At 43.9% G+C, this 22,515-nt stretch overlaps 1 protein-coding gene across 8 annotated transcripts in view; it reads right to left on the bottom strand.

Moving 5' to 3' along the window:
- The window catches only part of LOC311019476 (muscleblind-like protein 1), a 54,675-nt gene extending 32,391 nt beyond the window's left edge, over positions 1-22,284 (bottom strand). For 3 of the 8 annotated variants that reach the window (XM_084018908.1, XM_084018912.1, XM_084018911.1), the window contains exons 1-2: positions 16,557-16,700; positions 3,725-4,676 (exon numbers count right to left, since the gene is read on the bottom strand). In XM_084018908.1, the coding sequence (XP_083875034.1) occupies positions 3,725-3,898 (174 nt within the window). In that variant the 5' untranslated portion in view covers positions 3,899-4,676; positions 16,557-16,700. Of the gene's footprint in view, positions 1-3,724; positions 4,677-7,926; positions 7,942-16,556; positions 16,701-22,101 lie in introns of those variants that run through there. The other 5 variants (XM_084018913.1, XM_084018915.1, XM_084018914.1 and 2 more) reach the window with 3 other exon arrangements.
- Between the last annotated feature and the right edge of the window lie 231 nt (positions 22,285-22,515).

Raw genomic sequence — 22,515 nt, 5'->3', positions numbered from 1 at the left:
CAGCATTAATAGTTTCTAATCGTCACTCCTCCTTGAAGAATGGAAAGTAATCACTACTTATTTATATCCATGACCACTTTGAAGTATTTCATGAAAGGTTGATTTGTTTTGTTGAAGCACGTAAATAAGTAAATTCCTGAGTGGGTTTGTTAGATTGCATGTTAACAAGGAGCAACAATCTCGATTTAGGGCTAAAATAATGAGAACAAAAGGAAGGAAAACAGCAATTACAGCCACCACACCCCAAAGTATGCATTCTTGATACAATATATTCCCAATAGCAAAAATGAAAAATGCCTGTAATATGTAAATTGATCCATAGCATTTTGGTAGCTTAGATTTTCTAGATAGCTTTTCACCCAAATCAAAACTAGTGGGGACTCTGCTTCAAGTTGCGTGTGAGCAAACTGCCATACTTTGCCTGTGCCCATCTTGAGCATCACACATGAATATTATATATGCCATGAGACTGGTGAAGTTGCTATAATACTGCTGTCATAATGCAAATTTAATCATTCACTTTTTACTAATATCCCTCCCAATTCTAAATGAGTAAATAAACACCCAGTCCCCTCCGAATGGGCGACTTTTCTTTGTAATTGTTGGGATTTCAGACTCATTCTCTCTGTAATATCTTCCATGTCCGCCTCTATCAATCATCCTCTGTTTCACAACTGGAACTTTCCACTACGTTCACCGCCGCCAAAAACTTTTTTTTTTTAAGATAACACTCAATGACTGATTAAAGTTTATGAAATATGGAATAAAGACATCCATACAGACCGACTGACTTGAAACTGTTGTTTAAGAACAAAAAGGATACCGAGCAAAGTGCATTTATTAAATAGGAGAAAGAAAAACTACTTGACTAAAAAGAGAAAGCTGCGTTTCTATTCCTCCAGCTACAGGCCCTCCCTTCCTTTGCCGGCTGCATTTCAACAGGAACGAAGGGCGGGCGGGATGCCAAATTGTCCAGGAGTGCAAAGCCACGTGTACCGCCATCCATCCCTTAACTCCCCTTTTTTCTCTCCACATCCTCCTGCTTGTCCTTCCCTATCCCCTTGCCCCTCTCTCCATGCCTTGCCATGTATTATAAATTCATCTGCAGATAAAGCAGATCTATCATCCTGTCACAGAGGCAGGGAGGGGAGGTGGACTGTGGAATGCCCTGGCACTGAGAGCAGGGAAGGGCGCTGAGCATAGTGCAACGCTTCCTCGCACATTCCCTGCTGCGCCTGCTCTCACCCTCTCCGGCTCAGTCTGCGTGTCTGTTTTCATGATCCACGCAATGCCCCCGCAGCCCTCCCCATTTCTATTCCCGTCTTACCTGTACCAACCAAACCCACCCGAGCCATCGGAGCTCCAAACAAGCAGCCGAGTACTGTAATAACACAGTGGTTGACTTAACAAGAAATCCCCTGGATCGGCTTGACTGACTTCCAGCTCTGGTCTCCAGTTACACTGCATAACACCCTGCTTGCCAATCAGATAGGAGACAAATTACAGGACATGGACATGTGCACAACACAGTAGAAGAGACCTTTAGGATCCAGAATTATTGTGCTCACTTGAGCCAAAATAGCCAGATTGACTTAACTGATACCGCCGAATCCAACACATTCCCAGCATCTGGAATAATACAGCAGCAGGCTGGAATGTCGTGACTCGTATTTCTGCATAAGTCGGCTACATGCAGATGTACTTCATGTGTCTTCGTTATACAATAGATTATATTAGAGGAGGCCAGGGTTTATATTTGGATCTCAGCCATGACACATGCTGCCACAGCTGACCCTTTATACACTCTCCTACTGTTCCGGTAAATTAAAAGTGTGAGCAGATGTATATATAGAGAGTAGGACTGCCCACAACTGAAGTGTGTAGAGTATGTTTACGACTGAGGGACGTGTGATAATGTGTTGCTCATTTTATGTTAAATTTAATGTAGTTTTAATTAAAGGGAGTTGACACCTGACTTTGGCTTTAATAAATTATGTTTGCACAGTAGCAAATGCATTTTGAGAGAAATTAACTTTTTTTTTTTTATCAAATTTGTATTAAGTGGCCAATACTAACGATATCTGCAAATTGTTTCTCATTGTTTTAATTGCTAATGGTAACTAAAACGTGGTTATTATGATTTCATGGTAATGTTTAGAGGGGAAAGTTCTTGCTCACAGTTTAAATTGAAAAAAGTCAATGCTTCGGAGGCTGCACTTGAAGAGCGAATGCATCACAGTGGCAGCAACTAGTCCCGTTTCAAAGCCTCCTTCAATGCAGCCTTACTTGGATTCGGAGGATCCAACTGATGGATCCTTCACGAACCAACTTATCCCAAGATTCATTGCGCGTCAGTGAAGACTGGATTTTAATCAACTTCCCAACTGCGAGTGGATCAGCGGCGGCAGAATACACTTGCCTGAAATATATCATGCACTGATGTTGCCGGCATGTATCCTCCATCACAATATAAAATACAAGATTAAAATATGAACTCGGGCTCTGTTTTAATGAGATAACTTTGGTTTCCTCTTCAATGGTCTTTCATATCAATCTCAGCTGGTTGCGAGGTGACAGGAGGAAGAGGAAATCCTCTCTAGACCAGACTGTCTCATTTCGGCTCGGTCCTTTGAAGACCGTCGAAGGATGCGACCGCTGAATTGGGACACAGCTGACGTTTCATTTTAAGCCACGCTGGCAGAACGGTTCTCGGGATGGCAATGTTGGTGGGTGGTTGGGTCAATTCCCCGTTTTGGTCAGGACAGAAATATCTCAACTATTGAATGGATTACCATCAAAACTTTTGACATTCATGGCCTCCAGAGGATGGTTGCTAATGATTTAATGACCCCCTGACTTTTCCTCTATAGTTGACATTTGTGGTTTTGACTGAAATGTCTTGAGCTACTGAATTGACTGCTATGACATTTGACGAACACGTCCAAGTTTGTCCAACGCTTTGTGACCAAATAACTGCGAAAACGATCAGCATTCTCATGAGCCTCAGCTGTGCTCCGTTTCCTTTAACTTTGCATGCAAACACAAAACTAAGATGAACATTAAAGCTGACATATGTAACCAACCCGGTCCATTTCATTTTCCTTCCTCTTTCCATCCTCTCCAGAGAGAGAGAGAGAGATGGGCTGCATAGTGGGAGTGTGTTGTCCCAGTGCCAGGGCAAAAATAGACAGTAAATTACAGATCCTTCTGAGAACACCCCACTGTGCTGCGTGACCTCAAAATAACACAGAGACATATACTCGCAAACGCACAAACATGAAATACACAGTGTGCTGCCCTACTTCTAGATTTCACATTCAGCCTGTTGATGTGAAGATCACACAGAAACTTGCCAACCGACAGCCCAGCACTAATGTTATGTGCCAGTGAAGGAAACTCTGATTCACAGAGTCTCATTCACAGATGTTAATGTGATTACGGCCTCATCTCAGCTTACCAAGAGGCGCGCGCACACTCTTAAAAAAGTATTTATACACACATGTGTATACACTAAACAGCTCAATCTTGTAACTTTTCCTTAAAGCTGACTACAGACTGTTCTCCTCTGCATCCGGACATGAATACACCGTCTCTTTAGGTGTAACAAGTTGTGGCATCTGTGAAAAATGCTTGTCAACGCCGCACGATGTAAAACAAAAAAAAAAAAGAGAGAGAAAAGACAGGGTAGTGATGAATGAACATCACAAGTGTTTGTCATACTCACCTTGAGTGAGTCAAAACAAGCAATGACTCTGCCATTTTCCACTTGACAGCTCTTGGCGGGGTGGGCGAACTTGCACTCGCTGTCCGGCCGCGAACACGTTCCTCTCTGGAATTCCCGACAAACCTCCAGCGTCAGCCACTTTGTGTCCCGGATCTGTGTCAAATTCATCGCCATTTCGAACCAGGCAGGAGGGGTCGATTCAGAGGAATAGATATCCAGCAATTATGTGTGTCTGCACTGTATGTTTCTAATGACACTGGGGCAAATGGTGAGAAAGAAAAGGTCAAGGACATGGGAAAAAGCTCCTTTTAGAAGGTTTTGTCCCCAGGGTTTGAGTGTGAGGTGAACCCTGTGAGGCCTGGGACTCGCCTACCACTCGTGGTCCATCCTAAGAGTCAGTTTGTGGCTGCTACGGGAATCCTTCGCCGCCTGTCACCCAGGGCCTGGCTGGTGACGGCCACGGGGGTTTGCTTTGTAATCTCTCTCCCCCTCGTTCGCCTCGCTCCTCGGCTGAACTGTCAGATGAGATGAATGGCAAAACACATTATCGATCGAGCGGGCCCATGATGAAAAGACGCAGAGCTGGAGGAGAGGAGGAAGTGGGGGAACGAGAAGGAGGACGGAGAAGGAGGCTGAGGTGGACGGGGCAGCAAAAGAGACTCCTTCCACTCACAAGAGGCAATAAAAGCTGTCTTCAGTATCAGGCTCTGTCTGCAGAGGAAGGGGGAGGGGTCGACTTCCACAGAGGAGGGCTGAGTGGCATGGATGGAGAGGAGGTCTGGCTGGCAGACGGAGCAGGAGATGAAGGGAGGCGTCAGTGGTGCGGAGACTGGCTCAGTGGACGGGGTCGGCGGTCCTGGGGCTCCTGGTGGGGCTGGCAACTCCGGCAGACATGGACAGGCACAGAGGAGGAGGCGCAGCCCGAGGGGTCACCAAAAGAAGGCACTTCTCTCTGTGGAGAAGGAGGGAGGAGCGTCAGTGGAGCAGGGCTTCACACACTCACACACACAACACTCACACACACAAAGGTAATACAGCGTCATTCCAACTAGTCATTCTCTTGTACATCCTCTCTCATGGAGCCCTCACAGAGACTGCCAGACACTCAGGAAAATAAAATCAAACACCATATCACTTAGAGTAAAGCACGTCCGCGTTCAGGCGCAGACAATTTATTTCAAAGGACTGCAGTCCATAGAACAGAGATATCAGGAGACAGAGAAAAAAGGACGTGAACTGTGTATGTAACTAGATTGTGTGTACGTGTCCAAAAAAGGTGATGATATTAAAGATGGATGACACTAATATTTGAATACCAACATACATGCAGTATTTTGAACAACAATATTGAGAGTGAATGCTAATGCTGCAGTTTATAATAATTGGATTAATCAATCATAATATTGTAGAAATGATGTTTGATTGATTATTGTAATTGGCACAGGTTAGCCTTTAAAAACATTAGTACAAAAATGAAAAAGAAAATAACCTAAAATCTTTAGAATGTTAATAATAATATCTGAAAAAATTTCCCATCCCTTCACACAATTGATCCCTTCCTAAAATAACAAGCCTGCGTTGTGAAAGAAAACACTGTACATCTTTTATAGACATCAATAACAAGCTAGCGAGTGTTTGAGTATCAAATTATTGATTAATGATGCGAGACTGGAAACAGCCAATCAGAGGGCTGGATGGTGCAGCACCACTGCTGGCAGGTAGCCAGGTAACAGAGGGGGTTTAAGGACTAGATGAGATCACTTTGAGAGACAAAAAAAAAAAGGGGAATGTGAGATCTTTTTCTCTTTTGGCCACACACGTTCCTGGCTGCTCCTCACCCAAACACTTCCTGACCTCTCTGCTCACATCCGGATGTTGAAAGAACAGGCTGACCCCCAAAACTCCTACAGCTGCTATGTTTACAGTAAGAGCCCTTCACCCAACATCCCACATGCTGATGCATCGCGTTGAAAAGCCCCCACATTCAGATGAAATGCTTTTATGAGTATGCAGATATGCTTTGATTCTGTATAGAGCCACCAGATGTTTGTGGGCATGACTTTATCTAGTGGTATCTTTGTTAGTCATACCGAAGCCCTGGCTCTAAATATCAGCATGACGTCCAAACTTTGTATTATACAATTGTTTTTCCCTCTGTTGGGACGGCATTATAATAATGTTGAAACTCCATGGCTGGGCTTAAAACACTACACAAAACACACATCAGGTTAAGGAAACAAACCTCTTCATTTAGGAAAACCGTAATGAAGGCATCACTTCAGAATAACCCTCAACCTCCAACACCGGTCCCGTGGTTGAAAGTCCTGCGTTGCTGTCGTGACTATTTCACAAACTGCAGTGAGTCTGGGTTGTTTGGTTGGATTCGATACCAGACAAAACGACAAAAAAACTAATTCAGGTGTCAAAACACAGTCTGGGAACTGAAAGAAACCATAAACTGAAAACGAGGTCGACTCAGGTTACATTACAAAAGGGATTCAGGGCTATTCACCAGAATCTCCAATAGGCTACTGCAAAAAAAAAACTAAAAAAAACAAACTAAAAGTGGTAGTTTTGAAGAAAAATTAGACCAAAAAAAGAGGAAAGCGAGAGAGGAATGAAGAAAGAAATGGATGAAGTAAAAATACTCCCTTGGTCAAACATTGATTGCTTATGTGTCATGCTCTCTTCTTCTATTTGGGCCGGTCACATCTGTGGTGAACTACTTTTTCAGCTCAAAGATGATATTTTGGGAAGGGCGTATGTGTGTGTGTGTGTGTGTGTGTGTGTGTGTGTGTGTGTGTGTGTGTGTGTGTGTGTGTGTGTGTGTGTGTGTGTGTGTGTGTGTGTGTGTGTGTGTGTGTGGACAAGAGAAAGAGGCCAGGGCAGCCCACTGTATCTGGCAGGAAGACTGTGGTAAAGAGAGAGAATATACAGAGAGAGCTGCCATTACCAGCGCATTAAATATGGAGTGGCAAAATCAGTCTTCTGCTTCGCCTATTCTTACTCACTTGCTGACCTCTCCCATAACTCTGTATTGCTCCGCCAATTCCCAGATGCCGAGAACGGTCGGGGGCATTTTTGGCATGCAAATAAAAGCAGACAGACATACGCATGAAATGAAAATCACATCAAGAATGTTTATTTATTTAAAGCATGTTTTTTTTTAATTTGTGGCCATTTTAATTGTGGGTCATGCTAAAGTCTCATGTGTGTCTCTATATTAAATTAGAGATCCACCAATCGAATGTGCCAGATCCGTATCTAGGCCAAAAGTGACATTATTAAGCCTGATTTGACCTATCCATAATTAAATATAGTTTCTTTGCCATAGTCATTATAAATGTCATTATATCTTTGAGTTGCATTCATTAAGTGGCATGCATTAAGTCACAGCTCCGCTAACCTGCTGCTTTCAACGTGCAGTTTCAGGTGTGACTGTCACTGCAGGGTCACCCTCTCGCCACCTCTGTTTGGAAAGCAGCGTGAGCCTCCTAAAAGGTGCCCACATAAAAGATACATTTTACAGAAATAATTCAAAATGCCGGTCCCAGAATCCAACACAGATATTAGATTATGTAGCTGAGGATCTACTTTTGGTGAAACTAGCAAACGAAACACTATATTTGTACTGCATCAATATATTGAATGCATCTTAGAAATAGGATCAGCTGTAGTGTGAGATACATGAAGTCAAGCCTAGCATGGGGTCTTTATGTTAAATGTGTATGCTTGAGGCGGAGAGAGATGGAAAGTGCAAAAAATGACCTTTGTTGTAAAAAATTCCCAGACAGCAAAGTTTTACATCTGGTTCTCAATAAGAAACACACACACACACACACACACACACACACACACACACACACACACACACACACACACACACACACACACACACACACACACACACACACACACACACACACACACACACACAGAGAGAGCGAGAGAGAGACACTTGCACGCCTAAAGTACCAGCTTCGGACCAGAAACATGGCTCACCACAGTTCTGCTGTTGCAGTTTCAGAGGCTACGGCTTTAAGAGGAAATGTGAATTTAGAGAGAAAAGCCACTAAACACCCAGTAGCACTGAATTCCATGCACCGACATAAAAGAGAATATGCCCCATTTGCAATGACTGCGTGAATGAAAAGGAAGCAAATCGCTGCAGAATGTACACAAATGACTTTAGATAAACTTACCCTAGAGTCATAAAGCATTGTTATGCTAGTTCTCTCAAAGGAGTTGTTTTTGCTGCAGATTTCCGAGCAGCACTTGGGTGATACCGCAGTGGAAACAGCTATGAAAAAAAAAAAAAAGCGAGAGAGAAGCCGTGCCCATGAGCTTTGACATCAAATAAAGTAGATTTAATAAATGGGGCTCCACCTACATGTATTATTAGCCCAAGTTCCACATGGATATATCTTGAACTAAATTACCATCGAACGAGCACGACCCATTTGAAAACCGAGACTGAGTGAGGCTCATTAGACGAGTCTCACGTCACAACAGAGGATTAAAACGAAGGGGTAAAAATGTGAGAAATTACTCTGGCATTGAGGGAATATATAAATAAAGGAGTCATCAATAAGCATCTTAGCATGTGTGAATAATGCATGCGGCCATTTCCCGTAGCCAGAGGCAGGAGATATTATTACACCATCAGATCAACTAGCCAAGGTAATAAGTTGGAGAGGAGAGGTAGATATGGCTGGGGATATTACAGTATGCAACCCCCAACCTCCTAATGCTCCAACATCCATTAAAGACAGACACACACACACTACATTCGTACATTTGGTAAGCAGAGTGTAATGCCGACAGTGTCACCGGGGTTTATGTCTGCATCTGCTCTTTTAAAGGAAGCTATGATCCTGTGCTAATCCGTCCGCTAAAATGGTGCCACTCGTGTGGCCGAACTCTGGATTATTTCATGGCTATGACAACTCTCCAGGAAAAACACACAGATTTAGCCTCCGGTGACACCACAGCTGCTGAATTACTGAACGTTAAGACCCGATTACATACACTGTAAATGTGTTTTAATAGGCTACTTGAATGGGACTACGTACCGCTGTCAAAGTGTGGCGTTCACAGCAAGAACTGGATTCTGTTCATCATCCTCTATAAAAAACGATATTTGTTGCTTTTAGCAGAGCTGTCTCTTATTAATGACATTCATTGAAACTCCATTGTGAATTTGTTTTGAACATATCACAAATATGTCGTAAATTAGTCCACAAAGGTCGGAATGAGCTCGCGGTTGTTCACGGATCATAAAACACCGGGCGTCCCATGTGAACCATGCTCTTTTGTTGCCTTAACCCAACCAAGTTGGTTTCATTTTTATTTTGTTACAATTTATTAGTCATTTTTTAGCCAGACCATGACAATTTTTTGTTTTGATGAATAAACTCAATTAAGCAGTTTTGTTTTGTTTAAAAACACAATGTTAACCATGCATTTCAAACTATTACTAAACTGGAACCACAACCCGGAGGAAAATCAGTTTCCCCTCAAAACGTAATTGAGAGTGAAGTTTAGTTGTATGGGATAATTTAGTAAGACTCGAGCCAGTCATCACTGAAGGGATTTAGCTTTAGTCTCGGTGTGTTGATGAAAATCCATATGGTTTTTTAGATTTATTTCCTTTAGAAACAAATATTTTCATTACTTTTGATGGAATCAACACTGAGCTGCTCATCTTGATATATTAATGTGGCAAGCTCAGTGCAAGCCACATGGAATTGCACTTTCGTTTATGGCAGGGCCCCTTACACTGTTAACACAAGCCACATTGAGCCCTGCATCTGAGAGCAATACAGAGGGAGAGAGAGAGAGCAAGAATGGGGGGGAAAATGGAGAGAACAGTGGCCAGATATGGGAGCCATTTATTCACCTTGAATGACTTCCAGCAGAGAAAAAAAATGAGGGAAGAAAGCAAGAGAGCAGGTTCCTCCGGCTTTGATTTCCTATGTCTGACCTTTTAAACACAACAGACAGGGAAACAAAAAGAGTAATGGTCAAAACTCACTGCTTTTAAAAAAATAAAAACAACGCTGATCTGTGAAAGTGCACTCGGACTTGCTGTCTAGCAACCGAAAGGTCTTGTTAGGTTAGGCGGCAAGTTGGCGGTCCATGCATTCCTTAAGTGTTACAAGTTCAGTGAAGGGCTCGGAATGAGAGATTTATGCTTTCTCTTAGGATGTGGGGTGATTAGTGGTGTAACTTTTGCACCTTCCGAAAAGCAAAAGGGTGACAAGCTGGAGGGAGAGAGAGGGGGGATTCAGTAACGTGAGAGGTTAAAGGGTGCTGACAGCAGCAGCAAAGAGCAGATGCTGGACGCTTCGTATTACACCGCATCACCGACTGACCAGGATATCATCTGTATACGACCTGAGCTGCCCTTTCTTCTGATAGGAGCATCGGGGGGAAGAGAGGGGGCGAGGCCGCGAGAGACACATAGAGCAAAGGAGACCCGAGGTGGTGACAGGGGAAGGATAGAGGCAAGAGGAAGAGTGATGGGAGGCAAACAGGAGCAATTAGTACAAGTTGGTGATGGACAGAGGTTGGTGTCTGGTAGTGAGCGGGGGAAACAAGGTTAGTACTGGCAGGTATAAGAGAGAGGATGAATCACGGGGGAAAGTAGGGTGGGGAAAAGGCAGCATTTTGTTCCATTTCAAAGCACTGCTGGCGCTCCGCTGTGATACCATCTTGACATTTCTCATCTCTCTTCATTTATCTCTCTCTGATCCCCACCTGTTCTCCATGCTTCAGTGTTTTCCGCTTTTTCTCTCCCCAGATCTTTTTTCTCCTTCTCAGGAATCTGCTCGCCGTCTGCTGAGTTGCACTGCGAGTATCATGTGACACAAACAACTTTGTGAACGTGGCTCATCTTTTAATAGTAGCTGTCCTCATTTTAGTCGCCCACCGTCTCGGCCCCCGTCTATCTCTCCGTCTCGTCCCTTGTTCGCACAACACCTTATGCTGCAGTACCACGGTAATGTGCTGCAAGGTCATTGTCGCCACAGCAACTAGGGAAACCATGTTTAAAGCAAGGACAAATGTGGTGAATGGTGTCAGGTCCAGTCTGATGCCATAACAGTACAATGGAAATTATTTGGAAGACACCAAATTCTCATGTGAAGTCTGTGATCGCCCACCAGACACCTACGCTGTCCTTTAATGAGACTGGAGCAGCCCAGATGGTGTAATAGCAAGAGACATGGGTCACCAATTTAAGTTAAACACTAAATTGCAAATAGTCCTTTCAGCAATATCAACCAACTAGCTAAATTAATTTTCTACCGCAACCAAATGGGCCGCAATATGTCTCTTATTCACTCCAAAGTGAAAGTGATAGCTTCATCAAACCACAGTTAAAAAGATGTCACACCATGATATGCAAAATCATTTGTTATTATCACAAAGTCCAGAACCAAGGTCTGAGGACGGTATCCTTTCTTAGTGTAACGTAAAAATCCCTTGTAATGTTCCGACAACAGAACTTGTCATTTTGCTGGCTGCCATGTTCTCCTTGACTCCCTCCAATCTCACACGTGAGCCATATTTTCACAAATCAGTTGTATCACAGCCTTACAAATATTTGACATTAATTGATGATACCTTTGACGAAGTGTATTAAAGTTTTTGTGACTGAAACCAACCCACAGGACAGACTGATGGATAACGTATGCTGCTGTTTAAACATAAACTTATGCTGCCCAAAGTTGTTTTAGCAGCTTGGTTTATGCAGAATCTTGCATTTCATGTCAAGTCTGCCAGTAATTTTAGTTAATGACATGGCTTGACATTTTTATGGACTAAATTAATTTACAATCCCTCTGAAACTCAGCGAAAAAAAAGCTGGGACAAACCACAGAAACAGGCAGAAACATTCCCCTTACATTATCAAGGGCTGTAGATGTGACTGTCACATTGCTTTCAGTCTGCTATTATTCTTGTTTATAGGATGATGTGTTGTTACTATATTAACAGCTGCAGCGACTAGAGATGTTCAGTTAATGTGCTAAAATATTAGCCACATAAAGCAGCTACAATGCATCGTAGCAGGGTGAGATCTCAAGGTTTGTAGCTCTGACTAGCTGTATAGCTCACTCTGGCGGCCACAGTTTTCACAGTAGGAGGCTGCAATTGTGCACGGAGGTCAAGCGTGTGGGTGTGATGGTGTGTGTTTGCATTCATTGCAAAAAAGGAGCACGGCATTGAGAGTGGCCTATGGCAAATAGTTGCGTAACTTCTACACAGACTCAGTAGGCCATGACCGTGGCCTCTCAGGAACCATTTGTCGTAGACTCTTGTGAGTCCTTGGAATCAGCAAGTTCCACTTTCATTGGTGTGGGTTAGCCACGCCCCCTTTACTTAAGCCACGCACCATGCAGCCTTTACTTAAGCCCCGCCCTTTTACTTAAGCCATGCACCCTTTACTTAAGCCATGCACCCTTTCATGAATTTGCCACAGGGGTCAAGTGTTTGTGAGAATGTATGTGTATGTGTGTGTGTTTGTGAGAATGCATTTGTGTGTGTGTCTTTGTGAGAATGTGTGTGTGTGTGTGTGTTTGTGAGAATGTATGTGTGCTGCAAATTCTTTTAAAACAAGTTATATTGAAGATTTGTATAATACCCTCATTCATGACAGATAAATGACAGTGAATAATGGATTCTGGATACGTTTCCACTTTTACTTGTGCCAAAGTTACTGCCTTTGATCCCTATTAATCCGCTGTGTGGCTCAGTCACAACTTTTCTTCTTTTACTAAACTGCCTGAGGAACGCGGAGTGATGGACATCTCAGTGTTATTAATGAGCTCAAATACCTTGCTGAGGGGACACCCGTATTAATAATGCTCACAAGTGAACCCTGTGTAATGCTCAGTCCCACCCATGCGAGCTCGAGATCTGATCCGAATCCAAAACGATACTCCGTTACGCTGATGCTTTCCGACAGATTGTACCATCAGGGGTAATCTTACACTCCATTCCCTAGCTTGTGACACACACACACACACACACACACACACATTAGTATTGACCACAAACCATGAGACAGCAGATCTGCACCATCTACGGAGGATACACAACTACAGAGATGGATGGAAGGTCAGCTGGTGCATTGATATTCAGGACACAGCCATAGGAGTAATATGTATGCATATGCACAACTATCTCCCGCGTGTGTGCTCGCGATCTCTCATGCACACACATAAACACACGATCTACGACGCCCTCCTTCAGCTGTAAGACAAACAGAGGGGAGGGGAGGCGACGAGGGCAGTCAAGTGGCACGTGTGCAAGCTGTCGTCTGCACTGTGATATCAGCGCAAGTGTTTAAACAGCCTGACGTGCACACTGAGAAGGGAGGGGGGGGGGGAATTCATAGTAGACACCCACATGAATAGCGATGTGAGATAATATGCATTTAGATACATGGTTACCTATTTGTTTGTGTGCATTGGGGAGGGAGGGCGCTTACATGGATTGTGCAAAAATCTACATTTTGTTCATCCACTCAACTTTTCCCCTCATCTTCACTGCAGTGTGGCTACCTGGCCCCGGCAGAGCCGGCGTGGTGTAATGCAGTGGCGGAGTGTCATTGGGTTCATGGACATAAACCAACCCCACTGCCAGACCAGTCTGCTCCTCTCAGGAATAGCAATGGAGGAGGTGTGCATGAGAGCGCGCGTGTGTGTGTGTGTGTGTGTGTGTGTGGAAGGGAGGGTAGGTCGAGAGAGATTGAAAAAGGAAATGTCGCGGAGACTGATAGACGGACGGACAGGGTAAGGGACAGACTGAGTGATAGAAAGGAGACATCTAAGGGATACAGACGTAATAAGGGGGAGGGGAGGCAGACAGGGAAAAAGTAGTCTGCCCACTTTGAAAAAGATCCCTTGTGTAAATTTACCTTCTCCGCGAGTGGCATTTTAAGCATGGGGTCCTTTATGAGACATGAAAAAAGGCAAACACACACGTATGCACAGTCTTTCCTTTTTTAAGCTCAGCCTCTTGCTCTCACTCTCAGACACATGCCAAACAAGGCAGACACTGAGACATGCAGGCAGACAGGCGAATAAGACAATGATACAAACGAGGAAGACAGACAGACAGACAGGTAGACAGACGGGAAAGACCAAGTGACACAGCCTGAGAAAGACAGCGTGGAGGTATTCGGCATGTAATGAGACGGGAGCAGAGTGAGAGAAAGGGTTCAGACACTGGAGAGATACACTAAATACGCCAAGATAAGAATAATTTATGACAGTGGAAAATCCTTGACATGAGACGGTTCAGTAACAGCGGGTCACTGATTAGAAGTGGAATGACTGAAAAGCGTAATGCCAGAATTGTTGTAAAGATTATAAAGTTGATGGAGATGAGTAATGCTAATGATTTGGCCTTCTGTGAATTTTTTACGCATTCTGCAGTCCGGTAGTTTTGATCAAATCAGGAAATACCAAAGGAGTGAATGCTCCCCAAAAGAACTCAGTTTTCCAAACCGTAGCCACACACACACACACACACGAAACGCTGAAAAAACTTGCCATCAGAGCAGCATTTGGCCAAACGGGGGATAATCTGTACTCTTCAGCTGTCTATGACCGGTGATTCAGTTTGACACCTTAATCTGTGGAAATCACAGAGGGCTCCACCGTGAAGCCAACTGTATTTACTATAGATTACATCTCCCACTAGTGTGCATTAGTCCAGTGACAGCTTTTGCAGACGACAGAGGAAAAAACACCAATCATACGTTACACTGACTGCGATTTTGCCACTTGCCAGACGGACCCCCCCCAACCATTTGTCTGAGTGGCCAGGCGTCTATCCGCCAGTTCTATGCTCTGTGTCGAATATCTGAAGCTCGGGACTCAAAGTCATCTCCCCTCGCGTTCCCCTGCTGTCACCTTGATCAGAGCATCCGCCCCATTTCCTTTTTTCTGGATAATTGAATAATGTAAATCAGGGTACATACGTGCAGGGTGCACACACACACACACACAAATATACACAACTCATCTGCATTCGACAGACTGCCCTGGGAGGACAGCAGGGAGATGACATCACTTCTAAAGGACGGATTAGTTGAGGGATGAAATGAGAAGGTGGGGGAGGAAAAGAAAAAAGGACGAACTCATTGAAAGATCTCTTTTCTTGTTTTTCAAGATTCAACGTCGTCAAATGCAATGCACCCTCGCATCCTCTCCCATGTTGTTGTTTAGTCAGGGTCGTGTGTTCTGTGAAATTCAGTATCTGAGTGCCTCTGTTCTCGCCGTTCTATACTCTAATGACCTTGTAGATCTGCCTCTGATCTGCAGAGAAGATTTTTCAAACCCGCTGAGAGTCAGACGGCGAAAGAGAAATACAAAGTGAGGAAGAAAAAAGACAAGAGAATAAGACCGAGGGGTGAGGAAGTGAAACTGTGAACAGGAGACAGAGTGGCTGAGATCAGTGGGTGAGAAGAGGGTGTGTACTCAAAACAGCAGGAGATATAGAGACGTGTCTATGGCAACATCAGTTTGGTAAACAATAAGGTAATCAATTTTACTACAAAAAATAAAATAAAATCTCCACCATACATATAAATCAGTGGGACACCTATATATCCATGAACATTCAGGCAACATGATGTCTTCTAGAAATGTAGATATTTTCTATATGAATTCATTTAATTGACAGTATTCCATTTTAAACATTACAACTAAGATGGAGCTACATTAATGGTATTAGGTGAAGAACCACAGGCATCAGGGTCTAGTATGGCTGCACCCCCAAAATGTCATCAGTGACAAGTGACACCTTTTACCATAACTAGCTTGTGGTGTGGAAAATTGGCATCTGAGCTCTGATCAGTTGGCAGCACAGTGTGGAAACATGGCAAATGACTTGTTGTGCATGTCGTAAAGATGCATTTCAGCAACTAGGCTTGAAAGGCAAGCATCAGTAATCAATCTGTTGACTTTCTGAATGGATGCACAAACTTTATTAAAGAATAACCGGCCATTATATCCAAAGTATGTTCCCTTTTTTGGGGGCTTTTTTCTACAACATGCAAATATCAATGTGTTGCACGTGCACATGTATGTGTGTTAATGTGTTTGTGTGTCAGACTGGTACATAAGGCCGGGGCAAAGCGGGAGTTTAATCATTTCCTGAAGGCAGCTGCAGTGTAAACACCAGTAGTGAAGTCATTACGCTGGAGGAGCGCAGGGCTGCTCATGGAAGTGTGTTTCCGAGGGAGTCGGTGTGTGTTTTCATTCATTCACACATAAACGTGAGTGCGTATTCGGCTTTAGCGTCCACAGCAAGGGTCACACAGCGGGGATTTAAGTGTGGTCCAAGAGCGACAGAAGGAGAGAGAAGGACGGGTGAGAGAGAGAGAGAGAGAGAGAGAGAGAGTTCAGTCTGCCAGTATAGCGAACGTGTCAGTGTGTGCCTGTGTATAAGTGTGCGCTAACCAACTACTGTGCAGAACATTAAACACTAACGTTACCCATTCTTTAGTCTGCTCAGCTCTTTTCCACATTAAAACTGTCCTGCCTCAAACTACCTCACATTTGCAGCAAAGCACGGTGGACGTCTGCATATGTACACACACACACACACACACACACACACACACGCTCAGACAGACATATAACTCACTCACTCAAACAACACATCACAGTCAACCTCCAGATGGTGAATCATTTTTTTTTCTTCCAAAAGGCAGATCAGAGCGGAGAATGGAAGCAGGGACAACTCAGTCCTGTGCCTGAACAAAGACAAAGTAAGACACGGCACACATACACACAGAGAGCAAACAGCAAAGACTTACTGTATCTCTGCAAGGACTCATCTGACTGCTGCTGAGCGGAGAATGGAAAGTGAAAACCTCATGCTTGCTTCGCGGCACTCCTCTCTTTCACTCCCTCCGTCACTGCCCCCTCCTCTCTCCCTTTTTTTTCCTCCTTCGCTTTCCTCCCTCTTTTCCTTCCTCCTCCTCCACCTCCTCCTCCTCTCCTCCCTGTCCTTCACTTCCTCGCTCCTTCTCTCTCCCTCTTGGCAGAGCCCTACTGTATTCAGATCTAACACCGGTCTCCATATAAGGCGGCGCAGCTAAACATGTCACACATAATTTACCCACAGCAGGCTGCGAGTTCACCTTTCACAGCTCGCGCTTGGATCGTATGCAAAAGAGGGGGGGGCGAACTTAACTCAGACAAACTTCTACTGTCAACAGCCACGTTCCCATAATTTCACACCGCATGAGAGTGCGTGCGTGTCTGCGTGCACGTGGGTTTGTTAACACATGCTCACAATCAGACCGTGAAAATGCTACCCAAGACCAAAATGCAATTCACCTGCACGGTTCCAACCACTCCCTCTCTCCCCCCCCTTTTCTCCTCCTTGCAGTCTCTCCACCATCTGTATCTGCAGGCAGTAAATCTCATACAGATGCTGTTTGTGAGCCCTGTCCACCTGCACGCCCGCCCTGCCTCCCTCTGCTCTCCTTATCTGTGCTACTGCCTTTCTAAAACATGACTGACAAGAAAAAGAGAGGGGGAGAAATCAAACTGCAGTGAATCTTTATCTTTTTGTTTTCTTTTTAAAAGGCTAAAACACAGAGAGGGAAAGAGAAGGGCTGTTCAATAATTGTGTTGGTGATTGGAAGAGGGGCGACGCAGCGAGTGGGAGTGCAAGGAGGGGGCGAGATAAAAAATAATACGTCAACAAATAAGACGCCATCCGGACGGTTTGTCTGGATGTGTGATGCGTGATTCCCTCTGATGATGTGTCAGGTTTTTGCAGAATCGATGGCTTTAAAAATACATGCCTGCTGACCTCTCTCTTCTGTCTCCTCTACTTTCCCTGGTTGAGTGTTTTTCGTTTTTTTTCTTCTTTCGACTTACATATTGCACTAGGGTTTAAAAAAAGTGAAATACAGTACGTGGATAGCAGTAGAGGTGAAAAGAAAGAAAAAGGAAAAGCAGAGAATAGAGAGGGACAGACAGACTGGGAATAATAATAGCTGCTCTTGAGTAGCGGTGCTAGCTGGTAGCTTTCTCCTCCCTCCTCCACAGCTTCAGTCCACTCACAGGACAGCAAGAGTCACAGCACTGTTGCCATGGCGTCTAACTCCATCAAACACTATGTCGGGTGCATGTGTGTCTATGTGACCATGTGTGTGTGTGTGGAGGCGTGTGTGTCATGTGGGTGTTACCAAGTGACTCAGAGCCACATCACTGACTTGTGGCTGCAATATATCACTGTATGTGTGTGTGTGTGTGTGTGTGTGTGTGTGTGTGTGTGTGTGTGTGTGTGTGGAAAGGGAAAGGTGTTGATTGAACTGCAGCCTGCAGCCTGCCCTCAAAAGCACCTATGATGGATCTCTGCGCTGCTCTAAGTGTTAATGTTTAGCTCCAGCTTCTATAAATATTTATCAATTCGTTCATAGAGTGAAAGCAAGGCACTACAGATGCCGGTAATATGAAATTTTAGAGCTGACAAGTCAACCACGTGTGCCCAAAAAAGGCCCTGCAGTTGTCTTCCAGGATTACGCAGAATCAGGAACGGGATGCCGCGTCTCCATGTGTGTACATGTTGTGATTACGATCGTCTAATACAAATGGACTCTGCAGGACATGCTATCACGTTTCTCTGGAAGAACCTTTGCTCTGTGAAGAAATACTTCACTCACTGCCTCACTTCAGCTACCCATAGTCTTGCTCATGGACACTTCAGTAGGTCTGCTGCATTGAAACATATATGCTACATGACACCTTCTACAACTACAACGTAACTTCTTAAGTCGGTGAATATGCTAACAAACGGTTGCCAAGTTACGCATCAGAGACATTAGCATTCATTAGGAGTCATGGCTCTGGTGACCTGGCAATTACAAGTCCATCCACTATCCATTCACCTTTGCTTGGGTCTGCACCAACTTTTGAATATAATATTTGATTCTTTAGCTGCTAACTGCTCCATTATTTTCAACAGCTAGTCGCTAACTTTGTCCGTCTGCTCATTTTTGCTGGACGGCTTTGGGTTTTAGAGCGTTTTCACATGAAAATCTGAAACTGAAAGAGAGCGGTGAGGATGAATCAAAACAGAGATGTTGCTGACCAGAAAAGTTGCTCAAACGATCCGTAGAGCTGAGGGGAACTGCAGAGTCAGCTGATAATATACGAGCGACATGTTCAATAGCAGATGGCAAACTCCTCCCTTGTCAGAGTTCTTGTATAGTATTTTTTCATCAGGAGTATTATTATTTGTGTATTAATATGCAAGCAGCCTCCGGATGTTGCATGTGGCCAACATTGAGCCAATCTAAAGTAGTTTAGTAGTTTGATTTACTGTGCAGTATATTGTACATTCCCAATGCAAGGTTTTAAAATGAAATGAAACTGCAAAGCACGAGGGGAGACTGTGGGTCAGATGTAGAGCGAGTCGATCAGAAGTTCTGTGGTTCGAATCCCGGCTCGTCCAGTCTGCATGCTGACGTGTCTTTGGGCAAGATACTGAAGCCCGAATGGCCCCCGAAGGCTGTGCCATTTGGATATGAATGTGTGTGAACGGGTACATGTAGACTGAATGTAGTGGAAAGAGCCTTGAGTGGCTGGAAAGTATAGAAAAGCGGTACAGAAGTGCAGGGCCATTTCCCCATTTCCATGTTCCCCTTAAGACAGTGTGTAGTAGAATTGGAGAGTAGTATAAATACGAAACTAGCAAGGAGACCTTCAGAATCATAGCTAAGTAGTTAAAAAAAGAGTAAATGTACTCTCCACTGGCAAGCTTCTAGTCTAAAAGGAGAGGCACATGAAGAAACAAGGCACGGTGAAAGGTTTTGGACTGGCAGATAATTGCTGCAATTGCAGATAATTTAATGCACACTAAGGTTCCTGCTCACTGCTCTGCTGATGTCTGTGTACAGAAAGCAGCAAAAAAAAAAAAGCAGCCTCTGCTTTCTAACACAAACCAGTGTCTCTTTCGTCCACGCTCCTTCTGGTCATATCAAAACGAGGCCACGGATCCATGAACATGTGTCCCCTGTGTTCCAGATCATTAAAGAAATGGATGAGAAAAATATTTGAGAAAGAAAAGAACAAAGACAGGAGGAGTTAAAGATAGACAAGGAGATCTGGATCCATATATCACCTTTGATCTGTGCTGCTAAGCAAAGCCAGAGCTGGATCGAGAGTAAAAGAATATCTAGTGGAGAAGCGGGAGGAGGATCTCATCGAATGGAAAATCCAACAGGACGACCCAGTGTGAGTCTGAGAAGTTCTCCACATTCATAACAGACTCCTGCTCTATTGTTGAGTAAGGTCCAATCATTACACGTATGATCTTCAGACAACAGTATCAACAGTAGTAGTATTTCAGTCTGTTAAAACGTCTTTCGTCTCCGTCTGAACTGCTCTGTGTTCTAGAACCAATTCTGGGGCCCAAAGGCGTGACCTCAGTGGAAAATGTGGAAATCTGTCAACACAGAGGTCTTTAACAGACCAGTAGTGGAATATCGGAATGACCATTTGTCAAAAAGCTTCTAAACTCACCACTGAAATAGCTCCGGTATGATTATTTTTCTACAAGACAGGCATCCTTCTGCTTTTCTTTTTATTACTCGCCTCTCTCTCTCTCGGCTTCACCCCTTCAACTACAACACTCACTATAAATACCTAATAAATCCAGATGACTATACAGCTCACACATATAGTGTGCATATTTTTATCAGGCGGCTTTCAGGCCTCTGAACGCCAACGGTGAATTAGGCAGATATAGATACTACTGTCCTATATAATAAGTATATCACGTGACAACAGTGAAGGGGAGCTCTTAATAAAAGGAGCCGTAATGAAAAAGAGGAGCCTCTCCATTTTGAGTTTTGACAGGTGGATTTCTGCAGGGGAAGTGCAGATAGAAGCCATGCTCTCTCAGAGCTAAATGGAGACAAACTGAATATTCAAAAGAGATTTTTTTTTTGTCTGATCTGCATTACGGCTTTTTTTTTTGCATTTCATTTCCCAAGCCGCAAAAAGCTCTTTGCATAGTCAGTTACCGTGTTCAGCACAAACAGCTTCCCCACATCCACATAATACTCACTGTCAAAAGGTGCAGGATACACAAGTAGAACAGTCTCCAATCTCATTTGAGACTTTTGGCAAAGGATAATATCAATTAAAAGATTCCTTGAGCTGTATTCTATCTAAAAGATAATATAATGTACATTTAAAGGTTTCCGTCAGGGATCCCCCATGTATGAGGGATATTTAAATTTGGAATTAAAGTTCATTTTAGAAGTCATTATCTTTTATTACAATCCTATCTTTCACTCTAAGCCCTCATTTTGATCTTCCCTTTAGTGTCTCCGCATGCCCGTGTTGAAACATGATTTCATGATGAGCTCCCATGGGTAGGGGACTGAAATTTCCCATTTGGGTCCTGGGGTAATGAAGTCCCTGCCCTAAGCCCCTCCTGCATATCACACTTTTCAGCCTGCCTGTATGACACGGACAGATACGGTCTCAAGCCTCGCTGGCTGTTTAACCACAAACTGCTCTGAAATGGAGAAGGGACACTTTTTACCGCCAATTGCATTCGTGTCACTTGTATATTGCATGTAAAACATACCTTAAAAACAGACTTATTTGTGTGTTTACTGAGCTTTGGATACCAAATCCAAAAATGCCATATCAGTAAGTAAAGTGCAATTTATATTGCGTCATTGACGGGCACATTACTTTAGTGTTACATGAGTCAAAATAATGCAACATTAACTCCATTTGGGATTAAACCTTAAGGGCAAACTTTCCTCATTACTGTTAAATCCCTAATGCTTTTGGTTAAAAAATATACCATAACATAAACGTGCTGGACTATACCCAGTGTACATGAATAGACAGTCATCCGAATGACAAAGTTTGACATACGCTGCAATTTCATGACACAAGTTAACCTTTCCTAAAAGTTAGTTCCCCTCCACTCCCATATTATAATTACAAGCAAAACATTCCCAACATATTCAAATCAGCTCCAGTTAAACATTATCTGCAAACTGGAAGAAGAAAAAAAAAACTGCCAAACAGACAGACAACAACTAACGGACATTGCACGTGCATGTATCAGATATTTAAAATCTCTGATACATCCTCACTTTTGAAAAATTCCAAACTCAGATATGTCCAAGTAGGAAACAAAATACAGCAGCAATCGCTAGCAACAGGCAGGGAAGTTGTTGGAATCATAGCATGTCAAATATTAATGACATCCTGTCATCTCCACGGAGCAACTCTCTCCTCCTCCTCTCAAGCAGTAACACACACAGATCATCGTGTAAAGCCAGTGCTGCCGGTCCGGTCGGAGAAAAGCTGCCTTACCTGCCTGCTTGTCTGTGTGTGTTTACTTGCGCTCGGTCGGGGTGTACGAGTGTGTGTGCGCTCACACACACTCACACACACACACGATCTCTCCGAACAGGAACTGATGAATCTGCACGACTTCAGCCCTGCAGCGTGCAGTGCATTATGGGGTTTCAGTCTCTCTCTGCTGTGTGTGTCTCTCTCTCTCTCTCTCTCTCTCTCCCTCTCTCTGTTAGCACAGTGTTCGAGGGGGATGTCCTCGCCTCCTGTCTGGAGAGAGGAGGGTGAACTCACACGAGCCGAGTCCACACACACACACACACACACACACACACACACACACACACACACACACACACACACACACACACACACACACACACACACACACACACACACACACACACACACACACACACACACACAATGCAG

Source organism: Eutrigla gurnardus, assembly GCF_963514095.1.
Source record: "Eutrigla gurnardus genome assembly, chromosome: 10".
NCBI lineage: Eukaryota > Metazoa > Chordata > Actinopteri > Perciformes > Triglidae > Eutrigla > Eutrigla gurnardus.
This window is presented reverse-complemented; position numbering and strand designations above follow the sequence as displayed.